Source organism: Cydia strobilella, chromosome 22, assembly GCF_947568885.1.
Source record: "Cydia strobilella chromosome 22, ilCydStro3.1, whole genome shotgun sequence".
Lineage (NCBI taxonomy): Eukaryota > Metazoa > Arthropoda > Insecta > Lepidoptera > Tortricidae > Cydia > Cydia strobilella.
Window position 1 is genome coordinate 7937047 of NC_086062.1, and position 21467 is coordinate 7958513.

Genomic DNA, 21467 nt, shown 5'->3' on the forward strand with positions numbered 1-21467 from the left:
GCCTTCAGAGTGTTGCATGTTCATTCCAAGGATCAGGGACGAAGTTCGCTTACGAGTAAAGTTAAGGCAAACTGCCTTAATGGTTCTTTAGCTCGACCTCTTCCACATCGGGATCGTAGATTAAATACGGCCAAATTAGTGGAAAGTAAGGTGTGTGATGGTGACATTAAGGGAGCAGCTCGCTTGTTGTTTTCCAATGATGTCGTGGCTTCAGTTAGTCCTGAGACCCTTGCGGCACTGAGAGAGAAACATCCTCCTCCGGCGGCTGACTTTTCTCTCCCGGACCCCCCGCAAGCCAGTGATGAGGCGCTTCAAGTAACGGCACAAGACGTTTTAGGGGCTGTCATGTCCTTCCCAAATGGCTCTGCGGGGGGTTTGGACGGTCTTACCCCGCAGCACCTCAAGGACCTTTTGAGTAGTGATTGTAATGGTACTCGTGACGATCTTTTGAAGAACTTGACGGCCCTCGTAAATAAAATGCTTGCGGGTGGGGTGCCAACCAGTATCACGGACATCTTGTATGGTGCCAATCTATGCGCTCTTCTAAAAAAGGACGGTGGTATACGGCCCATTGCTGTTGGGACCACTTTTCGTCGCCTAGCTGCAAAAATTGCCTGTCGCTATAACTTGGAGAGGCTGGGTAAGGAATTCAGTCCCGTTCAGGTGGGTTTCGGATCGAAGAGTGGCTGTGAGGCCGCTGTCCACGCAGTTCGAACGTATTTGGGGCGTTTGGGTGGGGAAGTGCTGTTAAAGGTGGATGTTGCGAATGCTTTTAACGCCGTTGACAGAGGTACCCTCCTGACACAGGTCCGGGAGAAAATTCCGGAATCGTACAATTTTGTTTGGCAATGTTACAGCTCTCCATCTAAACTGTTATTTAAGTCAAATCTTTTAGCCTCGTCTGTTGGCTGCCAACAGGGTGATCCCTTGGGTCCAGCAATTTTTAGTCTTGCCATCCATCCCATTATAAAAGAACTCAAATCTAAATTGAATGTTTGGTACTTGGATGACGGCACTCTTGGGGGTGACGTGGATACTGTTTTGGGTGACTTACAGAGGTTGACGTCAGATTTTGGTTCCATTGGCCTTTCTCTGAATTTCTCGAAGTGTGAACTTTTCATTTCCAGCACTAACCTGGAAAAGGAAAGTATAGTCGACAAGTTTAGAGAGGTTGCTCCTGGAATAAAAATTGTGGATGAGAGCACGCTTAACCTCCTTGGGTCTCCCGTTTTGGATCAATCTTTTGATAATTATGTTGAGGACAAAATTCAGAATTTCAAGTCAGTTTCGGACCGCCTATTGGAGATTAACGTTCACACGGCTTACACCATCATTCGACATTGCCTTTTTGTACCTAAGTTTACATACGTTCTTCGTTGTAGTCACTTCTGGAAATTCCCTAATCTTCTTTCGAAGCTAGACGAGTTGGTAAAGGATTCCCTGGCGTCAATTCTTAACATTTCTTTTGATTCAAGGTGCTGGAGCCAGGCTACTCTGCCTATTAGGTTCGGTGGCTTGGGAATCCGTAATATTTCCAGTGTGGCGTTGCCTGCTTTTTTGGCTTCGGTGCATAGCGCGCAGGGATTGATAGGGGGTATTTTAGTTTCTTCATTTGGGGATCTAGAGCCGGCGTACTGCGCCGAGGCTAAGAATGTGTGGTCAGTGTCTTGCCCGAACGTCGACCTACCTGCCAACCTTTGCTCGCAGAGGCAGTGGGACGAGCCGCTCTGTCAGCTAGTACGGAATAATCTTTTTGATACGTCAACTAGCTTGGCAGAGCGTGCTCGTCTTCTTGCTGCTGCGGAATGGGAGTCTGGCCAGTGGTTACTGGCCCTACCTTCTCCGTTGATAGGTACGCTCCTAGATAATGTCACTTTTCGTCTGGCTGCCAGTTTGCGGGTAGGGGCAGTGACTAATGTCCCGCATCGCTGTCAATGTGGTTCCATGGTAGACAGCCTGGGTCATCATGGCCTCTCCTGTAGCAGGAGTGCTGGTCGGATTCCTCGTCATGCCAGTTTAAACGATGTCATCCGAAGGGCTCTTGTCAGCGTAAAGGTGCCGGCTATACTGGAGCCTGTTGGTTTGGCGAGGGATGACGGCAAGAGGCCCGACGGCATAACGCTGGTGCCCTGGAGTATGGGGCGGCCTCTGGTTTGGGACGCTACGTGCGTAGACACTTTTGCCACGTCCCACTTACCGGGCACCAGCACTGGGGCTGGGCATGCGGCCTCAACAGCCGAGGATAACAAACGGCGCAAGTACAGCACGCTCGGCAGTGGCTACATATTTGAGCCTTTTGGGGTCGAAACGTTAGGGCCGTGGGGACCCAGCGCCCGGCGCTTATATAAGGGTTTGGCGTCGCGTTTGGTGGATGCCACGGGCGACCAAAGGGCTGGCCAGTATTTTGCCCAGAGAATTAGCATCGCTATTCAACGGGGAAATGCAGCCAGCCTGTTGGGCACACTGCCTGCTGGCGGCGAGTTAGAGGGGGTGTTTTGTTTGTAGGGTTTTTTTAATGTACATAATTTTACCTGAATCTGATCTAATTACTTACTTACACCTGCATAATAGACATGCGCGAAATAGTGCTTCAAAAAGTAATGCTATATCACATTACTTTTTCGAAAACGTAATATTACATCGAGATATCACATCACTCGGTACGGTACATCGCCGGAGCGTGAACAGCGCTCGGGCGCGCGCGAAATGGCACTAACTGAGTGCGAGTGGGATGACAAACATGCATGACACAATCACAAGTGGCATTATACATTACATTACGCGCACTGTGTATATACTTGAACTGACCATTCATATCAGCGCGTCAATATTGATTCGCTCGGTCGTTCGCGCTAGCGTAGTGAGTGATGTTTGAAGTAATGGTTGATTTCTAGGAGTGATATACGTAATGCCATATTACGCAGAGATAGCTCATTTGTGATATTACGAGCATTACCTGCATAAGCGTTGATGCTTTAATGCAGCGATAATCAACGTGCGGGTTTTTAGGTAGCCCACCAGACCGGTTAGCATGACTTACGTTTACGTTCTCGCAAGCGACTCCATAGACTCCATACTTGTAGTCGCGCTAGATGTATGGAGTCGCGCGCGAGAATACACGTCATACTAGCCGGTTTGGTAAACCTGGTATAAAATAGGTACATAACCTTGCTATCATTCATCAAATTCATCTTGCGGCCTGGGGCTACAAGGAAAAACCGTCTTTGTGCCCTCATAAAAAATGGTATTTTGTTTGGCAGCAACATTGATTATGGCGCAATGAATTATATCCAAAGCCGAGAAAACACAGGAATCCAAGATGGAACCACGTAGCAAAACGATCCAAAACTTAGAATTTTAAGCGTCACAGTTTCAAGGCACGAGGCCCCAAAAGTTTGCTGGCCAATGAAACACAATTATGTAAGTGATCAATAAACAGGAATTACGTACTTAAATTGAAAATGTAAAACAATGAACCCTTTAATTATTTCATAATCTATGTACCCACTTTATCCGCTAGCAAGTAAAAGTATCAGGCCGCGGACTGGACGAGTGGACGCACGCGACCGGCGGCGTATCCAAGTCTGTACATTTTGATGATGAAAATGTATAGACTTGAATAGGGGTGAATCAACTTTTAGAACACGAAATCATGTTTTAGACTCCCTAGTAAAGAAAAATCAATGTTTCAAAAACCATGTTGATTTTTTCCAACATGAAACCATGTTGAGCAGAAGAAAGTTTTCTCCCAATACAAAAATCAGGGACACACTATTTTTATATATTTTTGTGCTGCGTTACCGTATAAAATGTAACTTTGATCTGATCAAGTTGTTTATTTTAATGTGTTAAATTAATACTTATGGATCTAATAATGCCCGTGTAAACAAAAAAAGTAAAAAACTCAACATGGTTTTTGAAAAATCGTTCCCGTTTCGTTTTAATCCATGTACAATTGTTACAAAAGTAATTACTGGCAATGTAACCCATTTCTCACAAACAATAAAGATTATGATTATGATCGTCTTTTCTTTGCTAGGGAGTCCCAGGGGGACACGAAATTAAGTGTTCTAAAAGTTGATTCATACCCATAAATAGATCTGTTATGTTTTGGACGAGAACAGCGGCGGCGGCAAAAAGCCTTTGTTGGTGGTACCCTGCCAAAAACTTCTTTATTGAGTTGTCCTTTATCATTATCACACAAAGTGATAAATAGGTTATTAAAAACAGTGCTCTCTATTAGTAAATCCCTATAGATATATCACCACGAATGTCCTAATTTCTGAACTAGACTTTTAAAGGCTGTGTTTTGCCTGCGTTAAATTCATCAAGGGCCAATGCCAATGAGGTAAACAACACCATAACCCAGTTAACGAAGGCTAAGAATACAAAGTGTACTGTATTGACTCGAGACAATGGTTGCACAATCCATTGTGCTAAGTCATTGACCGGCCAAAAACAACGCCATTAGGGCGAATATGGAGTTCGGGTCTATTTGAGCCACGGATCACTTACGAGTACTTACTAGGTGGAGATTAGAGCTCCCATCATACTTATTTAGCACTAGCTTCTACCCGCGACTTGGTCTGCTTAGAATAAATATTTCCATAGTAAATTCCACCCCTTTTTACCACTTTAACACTCTCAGTGCCTAACGCCCATTTCCAATACAAAATTAACCGATCTAGCGGGTTCTTCGCATTTAATGTGTTATGGTTTTAGGATACGGAGGATCGGCAGAACAGCTTAAGCGTGAAGAGGTAACAGGCGGACAGATACACAAACATACAGAGCTTTTGCATTTAAAATATTAGTAGGGATGAAATATCACTGTATTTACCTATTTACGTTACAGTAAGACAATCAGGGCCAAACCACTGGATTGAGCTTCACAACCCTAGAATACTTCCTACAGATCGTGGGTTTTATAGTAGAAAAATCCGTGAAGCCATTGAAATCAAGAAACATAGAAATTTCAATCGAGACGAAGGTTTTAAGATCTCATCCACATGGAACCCAGTCATTAGTAAGTGTAAGCGAAACCAAATATCGAAAGTTGAAAAATCGAATATTGTGAGTGTTGTGTGTCGACCCGGTAACATCCCTAGTGCGCAAAACGTTCAAGTTAATAAACAAGACCAAGTGCGGGTAGTTCGAAAAACTCGCGCGCCTAGAAGATGTTGATGTCAACTTTAGCCAGTCTTCTCCGAGACCACGGGGACAACGCCGTCCTCGAAACGTCGGAGGTGGGTTTAATACTTATTTTACGCGATTAAGTCCCGTCGTTGTAAATAATAATGAGTAAGACAATGAAACTAAGGGCGCCATTTTTTTTAAACGCTCGCACAGAAGCGTGACCGTTCTGCAAGATGCAACCGTGGCGACGAAGGTGTATAAGTTTGACCGACCCTGACCCACAGAATAAATAATAGTATTTTCATACAGAACGGCCACGCACCGCCCCGCCCCGATTCGAATTACCTCGCCCCGCGACAGCAGATTGACGACCTTTTGCCGGCCGCTCAGTACTGTTTTAAGCAACTTACTCACACAATGACGGATGCCGCGTATACAGACGTGCGAAACGCAAGTGATTTTTGATGTATAGCGTGTCCGCCCTGTGCCTGACCGAAAATTGTAGGTCCTTGTTGCAAAGATTAAACAACATCCCGAGGATGAGGTTCTGTGTACATTCGCCATCAGATATATGGGAGCGGCGGAGGTACTCAAAGATATCTGAGCACGCACTTTAGCGCCTTGACAATAGAGGCGTGTTCAGATATTTGTGAGCGCCTTGGCCGCTCCGATATATCTGATGGCAACTGTACAAAACACACAGACGATGTATTGTGAAGTGTTTTAATAAGAGGGTACTAACGCAAATATGTAGTTTTTTTAATAGATTTTTTACACGTTTCAATCAAGGGCAAGTACCATAAAAAAAATCACACGAAAACTAGAATATAGACTACTAGCGACCCGCCCCGGCTTCGCACGGCTGCAATGCTGATGTATTATACATATAAGCCTTCCTCTTGAATCCCTCTATCTATTACAAAAAACCGCATCAAAATCCGTCGCATAGATCTAAGCATACATAGGGACAGACAGACAGCAGGAAGCAACTTTGTTTTATAATATGTGATTGGCGTTATTCATAAACGCTGGCCTGAATTAGCTATGAACCCTTTGTATTTATCTGTCATTTTGACTTATGTATTTGTAATAAAGGGTTTAAACATAATTTAACTAAATCAGGCCCGTAAAGTTTTATGAATAGGGGTATATTCTGTTAGTTCTATCTAAATAAACTAGGATTTTATAATTCGAATTTTGTTGTTTGATGATTTAGCTTTATTAAATGTATTAAATATTATTGTACCTAAAAGTTCCATGTATGTTTCTGTTTTATCTTCTTGATAAATAAATAAATAAATAAACCTTGGCATTAAAACTGCAATATAGAAGAACCCAGTTCATATGGACTTTTTATTAGATTGATATATGATAATTACAATTAGAATCCAAACATAAAAAACAAAAGCTGCAAGCTGAACATCATACAATTCAAATAATTGTCTTTGTTTTGTTGGCCTTAGGGTAGAAAATCAAATGGATTATCACAATCTGTCAAGTACAAACAATACAGAGGTACTTTGTAATCTGTGCCTAATCGCCACAACTAATTATGAAAGAGGTTAATGGCAACTTATTACATTATTAGTAGAAAGCACAAACATTACTGTGTATTGGAAACAAAAACAACAAACAATAATCATTAGAAATCTGCATCTGTCTGTACTAGCACTATCAACTAACCATTATTTATTAAGTTAGCAAAATATTATTTCATTATGATCCCTTTACATTGAGGTAAAGAAATGTATACATATTTATGAACTTGCCCTTGGAAACCCTTTGCCCAATATATTCTAATTTATTTGTTTTGTATAAACTAATAATTATTTTTCTTTTTTCTTCTATTATGTAATTTTATTTTATTTTTCTTATGTACTTGTATCGATTATGTGGCAATAAACAATTGTTATTCTTATTCTAACTTGACTATATCTATGAATGTTCCATTTTTATCAGACAAATCCTAGTTTATCAGATAGCACTGATTATTTGTATTAATAAACATGTTTTGACTTTATTTGAAGCAGTTTATAGATAAATTTATTCGTAATAATTTTGTAAGGATGTATACTTAATTTATGTCAGGACTATAAAGAACTACAAAGGTAAGCCCGAGTTTCCAGATGAAGCATTTAGTGTGGTAAAATTTTGGGTTTAAAACTGATCAACCATGTTACTTCACTGTGATTTGGTTGAGTGCTAATATATATATATATATTATTTATATATTATATATATATATATATTTATTTAATATTTATTTAGTACTATATATTTATGTATGCTAGTACATATTTATTTTATTGCATAATGCAATTGATGTATTTTAGTTATTCGTAGACGTTAATATTGTAGTTTTCCTTCTTAAATATTATTGTACGTTCTGTAAGTTTGTCTATCTATCTAATTCGAATTTTCCACTCATTTACTCTAAGGTTAGCTGGAAGAAATCCCTTATAGGGATAAGCTCGCCTTTGTACCTAAATTTATATGAATTTCATGTTATCAATTTTTGTTTTGTACAATAAAGTGATTTACTACTACTACTACTTCAGATTATTTCATAACTAGCTTTTGCCTGCGACTTCGCCTGTGTGGAGATAGTAATTTGGGTAGCTTATTTTTTAACCAATCTGCTTTTTTAGGGTTCCGTACCCAAAGGGTAAAAACAGGACCCTATTACTAAGACTCCTCTGTCCGTCTGTCTGTCACCAGGCTGTATCTCATTAACCGTGATAGTTAGACAGTTGAAATTTTCACAGACGATGTATTTCTGTTGCCGCTATAACAACAAATCCTAAAAAGTACGGAACCCTCAGTGGGCCAGTCCAACTCGCACTTGTCTGGTTTTATCTATTCCCCATATAAACTTCCACCCACCTTTTTCATCCCTTAAAGGATGACTTCTAGGATAAAAACTTTGATATGTCCTTCCAGGACTCAAACTATCTCTATACCAAATATCAACTAAATTGGTTCAGCGGTTTAAGAGTGAAGAGGTAACAGACACACTTTCGCATTTATAACATTAGTATGAATTATAACTACATGAACTATCTGATAAATATCCTCGTTCTTATAAACTAAGGCTAGTGAGTACATACAAAAAGAAGACATATTATAAGGTAGAATTTTGCCCTTCCCGGGTAACCAACAGCTTCTTCTGCATTTAATCGTCTACATGGCCTATGTATCTAGTAAAAAGCATACTAATTTAAACAAATTATCAAGGTTTTAGCACAATTAAATTAAAAAAGATTTTTTTTTTTAAGTAAAATGCACAACAATGCAGAGCTTGTGCAGATAAATACATACTTTAAAACTCACAAAGCATCTATAACTCAGGAACAATTATTTGTAATCATCACACAAAGAAAAACTGGGAAGAATTAGAACCCAAGACCACAAGCTTCAAAACAGGGTTATATAGAGGCATCTAAATTATGATCACATGCTGGCAGTGTGTTAAGATCTTTTACATTTGTTGAACTGATGTGACCAGACTTATCAATAAGAATATTTTATGATTTATAAAATAAAGATAACGATTTTATTTAGTTTAATTTAACATTATTTGAAAATCTTACTTTTTTATTTATTTTTGTATCTGGTGACTGATTAGGACAATTTTAGTCATGCTTAATTAAGAGCATTGAAGGTCGCACTGCCGCGACGATGGCAGGAGAGGTCATTTAATTAATATTTCATTAACCAGGCGCGCAATACGCAATACATTTGCAAATAATATTACTCAGCCTCGGACACGGGATGAGATTGACAGATACGGATGTTCCGGAGAGGCGTGAACATCTCGATGCGACGATAACCACTAATCCCAACCACTAATCTACACTTAAAACACTAAATAAAGATAACGTTAATCTTTACTCACCGTAAATTTCCTTGCTTTCGTTGTAATTGGCTGCATTATCACAATGAACGCACAAAATAAATATAATAAAAATGGCTCCTAACATACACCGAATATACATTTTATTGCACTATATGCACGCAGGAACGTGCGTGAACTGTTAAAAGGCATCCATAATCCACATTTTCACTTAAATAACGAATAAATACGGAAATAATCCACTTAATAAGTCAAAAATCCTTAAATTAAAGCAAGCTGCCTTCGGTCGAGACCCCGCCGTCTGTCATTAGTCTTGTCAATAAACAATTAATGTTGCCATATAATCCCTAATTTATAGCTTCACTAGAGCTGTCACAGCAAAGGAAGCGAGTGGCAACAAAATCATTAATAAAAAAAGAAAAATTGTCTGTGATAAAATGTATATATTTGTAAACCAAATCTGATGATTTTACATAATCTTTGTCAATTTTATTTATACTTCAAATATTATCGATCTATGTACATATCAAATAAATGTGTCGGAATATGTATGTCACATGATATAATATCCATTGCATTAATAAACGACATATATTCTAAGATTTAGATTGTGGTAGATAATTTATGTATTTTCTGCTTTTCAAAGATTTATTCAAAATTTTGACAGCAGTCGTGAAAAAAATGTTAAATGTTTATTCCATTGGCAACATTAAGCACTGGATTGTTTGTTCGGAAGAGTTCGGCTTTGGGTGCAGCCGCTTTGTGAATTTGTTTTGTTTTAATTAAAGTAATAGTGAGTGATAACGGTGTAACACTTTTTGTAAAATGATCTAACCACCGTGCAATGTCTTTTACACAGCGTGATTGCGTGCAGTGTTTGTGAAAAGCAGTCGCTTCCGCCATGACGATGGCCCTCTCGATCGGGAAGTATTCCATGATTCCTGTATACGTTTTGTGTATCGCGCTCTGCTATCCTGTTTCGGGTGAGTAATTAACTATTTTACGTTGTTTTAATTGAACCTTTAATTTTTTTGTGGGGTCTTTTACCGCTAGTGTCAGAGTAGAAAGTAGAGTAGTGAGAGTGTAGGTGTTATCTTGTGCGGCGCGCATTTTTTTTTTGTTACCTGTTTATGTATTATGACACAGGATAGGTTTTGCCAGGATGTGATGTTATACATAATTTTAACCAGTGGTCAAAGATAAAGTACCGGGCTGTATTTCATATAGTATTTTGGTTTCCAAAAGCCGGTTCGCGGCTCTTGCGTCTATCGCAACCATATTCGTTTGTACTATTTATACGAAATATAAAGTTAAGCCTTGTAGAGAAATATTTATAGTTTATATTCATGAATTATCGAATTGTTGGCTCGATTTGTTCCTGCATGCATGCATAATAGAACAATACATTGATATTGTACTTGAAAATACATATGTGACTGTGACTATTGCTTAAACAAATAAGATACAAAAGGGATACAATACATTTAAACATTTTTTACTCTTGACTAAAATTTTGAAGTGCTTGTTGCGGGGCCTATTTGCATAAAGAATATTTTAACTAAAACTGGCTTATCAATTCCTATAATTATTCAACTTTACTACCAAATCAATGGTAATCCATACTTCCATACTAATATTACAAATGCGAAACTCTGTCTGATACCTCATCATGGTTAAACCGCTGAACCAATTTAGTTAACATTTGGCATATAAATAGTTTCAGTCCCGGGAAAGGACATAGGATAGTTTTTATGTTGGAAATCACCCCTAAAGAGAGTGAAAAGGAGGGTGAAATTGAGAGATTTAATGAATTGGCTGATAATTGATGTCAAGTAATTAAGCTTATGCTCAGTGGGCAAAAGCTAGTTAATTATAACATTGAATAAAATGAAAAAATCTATATTTCGTTTGAATGTATTATAATTATAACATATTATTGATAAGCATAATATGTATTTTGTTATCCTTCATCAGACCTGTACCATAGGAGTGGTACTACTATATTATCTGTTCCATTTAGTATGATAAGTAAATATTCATGCTTGAAAATTGTCACATAAAATGGGTAAGTATGGTTCTTAAGAAACTTAAAAAAGAAAAGGGGTAAAAAAACTACTTGGTGTGAATTAATAAAGAAAAAATAATGGATTGTGGTAAGTGAGCCAAAGCAGATAATGTCCTATATTTAATAAAATTTTCTAAAGAGCATATGTACCTAATATGATTATAACTAGGAGTAACATTAATGGGTTTGGCCTGTCGAATATACCGCGGGCCAGGAACAGATTTCCATGACCAATCGCCTCCCGGGCGAAAACTCGTATAGTGGTTAACGGCTATGTATGATAAACCCTCGTGAATGTCAGCTGCCGCTCCGTTGGTGGGTTGAGGAATGGCAGCAAATAGTCTATAAAAAATTTTTAGTCTACGCCTCCCGCTTGATACTTTGTCAGATGATAGTTTAGATGCTATTGTGAATAAACAAAATCGTCAGCCGAATGTATCGCTGTGGAAAGACCGTCAGCTGGTCACATGAACATGTAAAAAAGAAAATTCTTTTCAGTCATCGGCGTCATCGCCTCCTGTTTGATACTTTGTCAGATGATAGTTTAGATGCTATTGTTAATAAAACAAATCATCAGCCGGTTGTATCGCGGGGGATAGACCGTTTTACGCGTTTCGGTGACTGCCATTCCTCAACCCACCAACGGAGTGGCAGCTGACGTTCACGAGGGTTCATCATACATAGCCGTTAACCGCTATACGAGTTTTCGCCCGGGAGGCGATGACTGACGAAATTTGCGCCTGGCTCGCGGTCTAGAAGCATTTAGCAGATGGCGCCAGCATAGCTTGCCCTGAGAATCCCTAGAATTATGTCAAATTTTTGTTTTTTAAAATGGATTTTTATACCCATGATGCCAGGCCCTTTAAGCCAAATCTCACAGAAAAAAAGGCAAGCTATGATGGCGTCATCTATTCAAACCTTTGACAGTTGCCAACCCCAATACTCGTCCCATTATTAAAACATTTATTATCCCTATCTCCCTGTGGAATACCTATCAAAAGAGCTACCAAAATCGGAATTATATCAATTATCAAGCGTCATTAGAAGTATTCAGAAATAATGATATGAAAAATCTTTATTCTCACAAAAGTGGAGGTGGGCAGGTCATATAGCAAGATATCAGGATCAAAGGTGGACAAATCTTGTAACAAAATGGCCAGGTCCAGCTGGAAAAAGAAGAGCGGGAAGGCAAAGAAAAAGATGGGCAGATGACATCGTACAGGCTGCGGGAAAAAAATTGATCGATGTTGCCACCGACAAAGAGAGGTGGAGACAGATGGAGAGGCTTATACCCTTGGGGACCACTAATGTGGGATAAAGCTAAATAATAAATAATAATAGTAAAAATCTTTATTTTCAGGCAACTATTGGCCCATAGATATTAAATACAATAAAAACTTATCTGGTACTGTAATGCAACGTGGTAATGCAACATGGTTTTTTGCATGCCAGTTGCTGGTGAAGTATGCATGTGCTTCTTAGTTACTAAGTCCATCTTTTGTACCATATTTTAAGCAAAATAAAGATATTTGATTTGAACGTCTTACGTAAGCGAACAACTTGCGAACGCGAAACGAAGCGGCGCGGCGGGCCTATGTATTTCGCGTCCGCAACGAGATCGCCCACGTAGGACACTTCTGTAGGTACTTATATCAAAGGATTGATTCACCCCGCGCCACATCGCTTCGCTTCGCGTTCGCCTACGTAGTACGCTACGTTACAGTATATTCCAAGATAAAATCACCCACCGTATCCCATCATGAATCCTCTGCTAGCCGTAAAGCTTGACGCACACACGGGCGGTTGCGTGACGTGACTATGCGGGCCCGCGGTGTGCAGATCCGCATCCAATGTGAAGAACCTTGTGAGAAATCTAGTTTTTAACCCCATATGATAAGACTGACATTACACTCATATTTTTCGTAACACTTTGCAACCCCAATTCTCGAATAGGCACCTCTCAACTACCCCCGCAGGGAAAAAAGAAAGGGTTAAATTTTTAAGGACTTTCTATGGTCCTTGCGTCATGGTATTATTAAACTTTCCCCGTCAAACAAATACGCTGCTAACAATTACATAAAATAATTATATTATAAATATTTTCCTATGGATTTTCCGTCCCACGATGAGTAGGAATTAATTTATATTTGTACTAGCGACCAGCCCCGGCTTCGCACGGGTAGGAAAATTGAATAAAACAAACAATATACACAAAACCTTAACAAATTATACACCTAAACCTTCCTGAAATTCCGCATGAAAGTCCGTTTAGTAGTTTTTCAGTTTATCGCGAACATACAGACAGACAGACGCGGCGGGGGACTTTGGTCTATAAGATGTTATTTCCAGTGACGTCAGTGATTATTCTAACGGGCATTTGCCCCGCTAAACTACATTAAACGAGATTTAAAAGTAAAAGGAAAAAAAAATAAGTTCACTTACCGGTTTATCGTATGTATGCTTTCTGCTTGAAAACACGGGAAAGCTTACTGTTGTAACTGTGTAAGACTTAAAAAAAAAAGTGAGGATTCTTATACATAGACAGTATATACAAGTAGTTATAGACGCGCCACCGAGTGACCGGGGGTAAGAGAAAGAATATTGTTATAAAATTTGGGCAGCATAGGGTTTTCTCTCTTTCACTCTTATAAATTTCGGTATTCGCCATCGCCTCCTACCTATGATGCCACCCGGTCGGTGATAAGGACAAAGCATAGCACTATTTTCTCTTTCCTCTTATAGGAATCGCAATAAGGCGTCCGACGCTTCAGTTTTCTATAGAAGCATCATGTGATCAGTTGATCACCGTTCACCTGTCATAGAAAAAGAAGTATCGGAAGCCTCAGCCCAGGCCCCGACCGTCCTGAAACCGGGTAAAACCTGTAAACTCGAAAACGGATTTTTAAAGAACATGTATTATTAGTCTCGTTATAAATCGTCTCACGTTTTTTTACTTAGGTACATCTTCTTCTTCCTCGTGTTATCCCGGCATATTGCCATGGCTCATGGGAGCCTGGGGTCCGCTTGACAACTAATTCCAAGAATTAACGTAGGCACAAGTTTTGACGAAAGCGGCTGCCATCTGATCTTACAACCTATTGGGGAAACTAGGCGTTATTGGGATTAGTCCGGTTTCCTCACGATGTTTTCCTTCACCGATAAGCAACTGGTAAATATCAAGTGATATTTCGTACATAAGTTGGTACGAGCCGCGTTTTGAACCCGCCACCTCCGAACTGAAAGTCGCACGCCCTTACCGCTAGGCCACCAGCTTATAAGTACATGTTTTGTATAATATTTGTAATGGCTAATAATAGCGTGTAAAGTGCGTCGTTCGTTTTTTTTAGCGGCTAGCACATCTAAAATCAAAATTTCGTTATTTGCCTCTATCGCTCTTGCATATTATAATTTGATAATTTATTTGTCAATATGGGAATTTGGTATTCGAGCGATACATTGTAGGCAGATAACAAAATTCCAATATTCGATGTTCTCAGTTGGCCCTCAGAGGTTTTTTATTTAGGAGGAAAGGGGAGATTGGTTTTTGGCCATAATGTTGATGAGGATCAGAATCAGTAACCATAATTCAACCTTGTTTCAGGTGAGCCCGACCCAGCCCGACACATACAGAACGTAACCGCCAAAGGGGAGTACGGGAAAGAGGCCGTCCTCACATGTCTTATCAGTAAACTGGAGAAGCCGAACGTCAATTGGATGATAGAAGGGAAAACTGAGCCCATAAACTATGAGGAAGTGACTGAAGCAACAACTGCTACGGTTCCTGTTACAGGGTTGGTTTCTTTCTTTACATTGCCGTTGAGACCCTTCCGCGAAGAAAGAAAATCGAAATTTCTTTATTTGCCTCTCTGTCGCTTCAATATGCAAGAGGCAGATAACGAAATTTCTATATTCGTTTGTCTTGGCTGGCCCTCTGGCCACATGTCCTCGGTGAAAGGCTGTAAAACGTAGATATTTTCTAAGGGTGTGGTATTCCACCTAACTGTCCAATGTGTATTTGCGTCTCACATATTGCTTAGTGAGAGAGTGAGACGCAATGCACATTGGACCAAGAAATTTGACAGTTGGAATACCAAATAAGAGACAATTTCTACGACATAGCGGTGTTTCACAGAGTCCGTCTAATCTAAGCTAAGAGTGAGGAACTGTCATGTTATAATGTCATATTTTCATATTTTTTTATTCTCTAGTGCAGCCGAAATCTCTCATAAATTGACACATATCTATTTGACTATTTCCACTAATAGGGTCGTCGGTGACAATATGACTGCGACTGTAGATCATACGGCTACAACAACGAACTCGAGTGAAGTAACAACTGCAGTGCCATCTACTACCATTTCTGACGGAGGGTTTGTTCTTTTTTGTTCTTTTTTTTTTTCGTCATCGTACCTACTATAGAACCATCTACTACGGTTTCTGACGACGGGTTCGTTATTTACTACTCCTCGGTACGGAATGAAACATGTCGCGCGTTTTTCGACTTAAAATACGTGAGTGACCCGTTATTTATATTTTTATCGCCGTCATATTATGAGCCAACACTACGTTTCCTGACGGGTTCGATATTTTTTTTTTCGTCATACAAGATTTCGGCCAGGGAGATTTTTTGAGCAACGGAAATATACGCTGACTTTCCCACATAATTTTACAAGCTTTTTTTAACCTCCTGACGACCCGCGTCCTACACGTAGTACATAAGCCCGAATTAATAAGGTTTCTGTCCAATTTTGAAACTAAGTCGTCAGGAGGTGAACTATAGTATGAATTTTCTCAAAAGATTTTTACGCCTCACACCCTAATCTGTTAAACAAAAGCCTTTGTTTCTTTTGTTCAGCGGTTACCAATGCTACCACTACTGACTGAACGGGAACAAACTCGTTTAAAAATAAATTTTACCGTCCTATTTATATGGTTCAAATTTATGTAGCAGCTCTGTATTCTCAGGCCACACATAGGTAACCGTTCGTCCTTCATTACCCAAACTCGTTAACTCAGAGCTGTTACATCTTGAACCATAATACTATCACGATAGTTGCTCTCTAACGACAATGGTTGCTTTGCCACGCACTCGGCACGCGACTAAGGCGCCTCTCCATAAAAGAAATAAACGCTTTTGTTTAACAGATTAGAGTCTGAGACATAGTATATACAAGTAGTTGTAGACGCGCCACCGAGCGACCGGGGGTAAGAAAAAGAATATTCATATAAAATTTGGGCAGCATACGATTTTTTCTCTTTCACTCTTATACATTTCGGTATTTCGCCATCGCCTCCTACCTATGATGCCACCCGGTCGGTGATAAGGAGAAAGCATGGCACTATTTTCTCTTTCCTCTTATAGGAATCGCAATAAGACTATCTTTGTCTATCAAAGCGTGTCATCAGGCCCTTGGTCTGAGGCCTAAAAATCATTTGAGAAAATTCATACTGTAACTTGACAGTCGTTAACCCTTTTAACGCCACCTTTTAGCGCCTTTTTTGCGCGGTGCGTCATATTGAACCTTATCGGCATGCACGAAAGTTGATTTTGGTCTATAGCAGCGCGCGTCAGTTGACATCTTTGGCGGTCAATGGTTTACTGTTAATACGTATTTATTTGACTATTTCAACATATAGGGTTGTCGGTGGGATTACGACTGTTAATTATACGGCAACAAATGAGAACACGAGCGAAGTAACAACTACAGAGCCAACTACTACGGATTCTGACGGAGGGTTCGCTTTTTTTATTATTATTTTTTCTCTTTATTTAAGAGCTTGTCACCGAGGTGAACATGTCGCTCCATAGAAAACAACAATTCAATGCTCTTACAATTACCTTATTCTATTAACAATAGCCTTTCGTACAAGCTGCAGTAGCGCCATGGCGGAGTCTGACAGAGGAGCAGCCAGAACGCTATTGCAGCCCCTGACATTGAACATAGTATTATGGCTTGAAAAAGCCAGTTGTATCCGAGCAGCGTCATTCCGGACACATTCCATTATAACATGGTACACGTCTTCTACTACATCACATTCATCACAATTAGGAGAAGGGACTTTCTTCATTAAATAACCGAATTGGTTCAATGGGATATGTCCAGAACGTTCTTTTATGTTTATTATGTTTTAAATCTTATGGGGGGCCAGTCATAGAAAAATGTTCCATGGACAGAGCAACGTGTTCCACTTAAAAAAACAAGTAATAGAGTTTCAATAAATAAAACGCAAATTTGTGTCTATTGGCGCTTTGAGTGTCCAGTTTCATAAAGACTTGAATCTTGTATCTCGTATTGTTTACGCACTATGTAGTTATTATTTTATCGTCGTCATCGTCCAATGGATCACAACTCCAGGAAAACTGAGTAATAGTGAGTTAGTAAAATGGGGAATAGTCTATGAAAAGGGACCTTATTGTCGATGCGGCTTACGCCGCGCAGCGTCGCGCGGCATTGTATTTATATCGGAGCATCGTTTATAATGGCGTAAGCCCCATCGACAATAAGGTCCCTTTTTATAGAAAATACCACCAATGTGCTAATTTTTCTGTATGACAACACTTAATTTTAAACTGTGATGATGGCTTTGCAATCTATGTTAGGCAATCACCGTAGCCTATCAACGTGAGCAACATGCAGGCCAAATACGCGATTGTCAACGCTTAAGCTTAGGTTTGTGTATGCTTTTGTGACAGCTTAAATGACAGTCAGGGCCAAAACCCTGATAAGAAGGTAGCTTAACTGACGGCTAAAAAGTTAATGTTGAGCAATGCTTACATGTTGACTTTTAAACAAAGATAGATATAACTCCGTAATAGATGGATACAGTCTAAGGAAAAAACGTGCCTCGAAAATCACGAAAATTTGATTCTGATGGCGCCACTACCTTTGGCCTACTCTCGTATAGAGGGCGTTGACGGTTTTGTTTGTTATTTAACAATTTTAACGCATATCAGTAAAAGAACATGGGTCAAAATCATATAAAAATTATTAATGCAAATAAAAAAATCATTTATCCACATTTAAATACATTTCATCGTATTTTTATAATTCTTCATTTTTAGTTTTAAAGTGTGTCGATAGATGGCAGTGAATTTACTGTGGTTACAAAGTTTATTATGACAGTACCGCTCTATCCTATTATATCCTCTTTGCTTTTAAGCTAACCATTTCTACACTTTATTGTAGCATGATAAGGTTTACCGATGGTCAGCTAGTTGTGTTAGTGTTAGTATTACTGCAGGACTACCGTGAAGATCGTATGTCTTCGTCTTTATCGCTCGAAGGCGATCCTATGAATGCGATACCGTTGATTAACAAGTGCGAGTCGGACTCGCGCACGAAGGGTTCCGTATCATTACGGAAAAACGGCAAAAAAAAACGTTTGTTGTACGGGAGCCCCACTTAAATATTAATTTTATTCTGTTTTTAGTATTTGTTGTTATAGCAGCAACAGAAATAAGAACATCATCTGTGAAATTTCAACTGTCTAGCTATCACGGTTCACGAGGATACAGCCTGGTGACAGACAGGCAGACGAACAGAGGAGTCTCAGTCATATGGTCCCGTTTTTACCCTTTGGGTACGGAGCCCTAAAAGTGCTCTACTTATCGCTTTCGCTTGCTTAAGGCATACACCAGTGAGCAGCACGGCTTCGTTTTCTAGGGCTTAGATGAGACCACAGATATATAGTGTACAGTCCACCTGCAAGGGCGCAAAAATATCTGACACGTTCTTATTTGTAGAGCCATAAGGGTGTGTCACATATATTTGCGGCCTTCGAAGAGTTAGATATTATTGCAGGTGACTGTACCAAATTGCCTGTTAAATATCAAAAGTGCGACCAAAATTTGAATAACGTCAGGTATTGAACTCATTAATAATACATGTTTGCGTAAGTTATTTGCTGAGCTGAAGCCGTGCTGCCTTATGCATTTGGTGTGATTTGGCCTTTCGTATGAATAATAATATACATCTTAAAGGAAATAATAATTACAAATAAATAAATAAAATAAAAAGTCAACAGAAAACTTCAATATACAGAATCGTTAAAGAAAAATAACGCACAATAAGCACAATAAGGTCTACGTACAAAAAAAAGGTTGTTGACTGTACCTATTTAAATAAAAAATAAAAAAATTACATCACGCATCAATAGCAATAAAACTAAACTGTAGCTCTGTAGGTATTATGATAAAATCCTAATTATGTATATTTTTTTTTCAATAAACATAGTTTTATTATATGTTCTATTGTATTGAATTGTCACTAACATTAGATAGATACAGTCTAAGGAAAAAACGTGCCTCGAAAATCAAGAAAATTTGATTCTCGTTCAGAGGGCGCTACTAGTTTTGGCCTACAGTCGTATAGATGGCGTTGACGGTTTCGTTTGTTATTTAACAATTTTAACGCATATCAGTGAAAGAACATGGGTCAAAATCATAAAAATAATTAATGCAAATAAAAAAAATCATTTATCTATATTGAAATATATTCCATCGTATTTTTATAAATCTTCATTTTTAGTTTTAAAGTGTGTCGACAGATGGCAGTGAATTTACTGGGGTTACAAAATTTACTATGACAGTACCGCTCTAGTATAAGTTACTCTATGCTAACATGCAGATTTACGTTGCTCAATTGTTTAATAAAAAGCTAACCGGCTGAAACCGAGTTCTATTAACGCCTCGCTACTAAACCCTATTATTAGGGCAACTACTATAACTTATTTTTATTTACAGAACCGCGGAAACAGTAAAATACACAACCGAGATCAAAAACCAATCTTACATCCTGAAAATCGCGAACGCCACAGAAGATGACGCCAGGAACTATACTTGCGTGGTCCAGGGGGAAGCCAGGACTGAATACTTGAATCTAAGCTTTGCTGGAAAACCAGTTTCCATGAAATCTGATCCTAAGGCGGATTCTAACAGCATCGTGCAGTTCAACTTGCCGGCGGACAAGAATAAGACGCTGACGCTGACATGCGAGTTTGAGGGTATGTACATGCATGTTTTTTTTATTAATCATAATTTATATCTTTTGAACACCAGGAAAAATAAAAATCGTTATTTTATTATTACATATTTAAAATGTTAAAAAAGTTTAACCTGTTGAAACGCTTATAATTTTTGGCGCGAATTCGACAGAGCGTGATGACGTCACATGTTGGACGACCCAACTGACGTTTGCTACTAATGACACTTATGTTATGTGAACTAATCTGTCGAACGCGTGACGTCACGTGACGTTTCGTGCGTTTCGCTCACTAGCTTTTCGCGGGCAAATTTTTGTATTTATATTATTTTAAACCAATTAAATGATCATTTAATAACGGAAATGCATTTGTAACATTATATAACGGTAACAAACATCCGAATAAAATATATTTCGTTCAAATATAAACTTAATATGTGATGACGAGTCCGACTCGCACTTGTCCGGTTTTTGTTTATTATATGTCATCTAGATCACAGTTTATAATTTACATTACTTCAAAATATTTTATAATACATAATTTGATTGGTTCGGTTGGAAAGTTGTTTATTAATAGTAGATTGTTAACCAAGGGATGAAAGGCACTCATGTCTGCCGAGGTTGTTTGGCGCACGAACGCAGTGAGAGCGCCAATAGTCCGAGGCTGAAATGATGCCTTTCACCCGAGTTAAACACTCTACTTTTCATTTCGAATACGAGGTAAGTAAAATGCATGTGTTATTTTAAAAACATGACTAAGTATACATTTTTAAAGTATTTCTTGAGGGTACTTTCAAATAACAATTTAGGCAAAAGTATCGTTATTTATGGAATATGGATATTTATATCAGAATGGAAATTTTATAACTAATTCATTTAAAACCAAAATTTCAATTGCTTATTGTGAAAAAATAGAAAAAATCGTACTTGGAACGTAAAATGCTCTAGTGCAGACACGTATCATTTTCTGCACACCTTTTAGAACAACAATGACCCTCTTTCAGAGCATGAGAAATGAAAATATGATTTGTATCTATATAGTATTAACATGTAGTAAAACAAAAAGTAACATGAAATGATATTGCTAAGTACCTATACAATGTCACTATTACTCGAACACACTCTTCCTTAGGGAAATATGAATATATGCCTATATACATATTTAGATTAGGCATTACAACACTGGGCAAATAACCAACATTTTATATATATACAATGTTTGAACATCTGCGTTGCAAAACGTACAATTGTACAAACATCTTATTGAATACAAATATGCAGCCTGTAGTGGTAGTAGTAATTACTCTTTATTGTACAAAAACACAATTAAAGTAACAACAATACGAAATGTTAAGTACACAGGCGAACTTATCACTTTGAGGGACCTCTTCCAGTAAATCTTTGAGTAGATGAGAGAAAAGAGTAAGATAAG

General features: G+C 38.7%; 2 protein-coding genes across 2 annotated transcripts in view; one reads left to right on the plus strand and one right to left on the minus strand.

Annotated features, from left to right (window-relative positions):
• The window catches only part of LOC134751604 (uncharacterized), a 45318-nt gene extending 35931 nt beyond the window's left edge, over window positions 1-9387 (minus strand). The window contains exon 1 of the mRNA XM_063687080.1: window positions 9032-9387. Coding sequence (XP_063543150.1) covers window positions 9032-9131 — 100 coding nt within the window. The 5' untranslated portion in view covers window positions 9132-9387. The remainder of the gene's footprint in view (window positions 1-9031) is intronic.
• Window positions 9388-9712: 325 nt separating this feature from the next.
• LOC134751449 (tyrosine-protein phosphatase 69D) overlaps window positions 9713-21467 on the plus strand; it is a 42179-nt gene continuing 30424 nt past the window's right edge. The window contains exons 1-3 of the mRNA XM_063686857.1: window positions 9713-9972; window positions 14656-14845; window positions 19798-20057. Coding sequence (XP_063542927.1) covers window positions 9891-9972; window positions 14656-14845; window positions 19798-20057 — 532 coding nt within the window. The 5' untranslated portion in view covers window positions 9713-9890. The remainder of the gene's footprint in view (window positions 9973-14655; window positions 14846-19797; window positions 20058-21467) is intronic.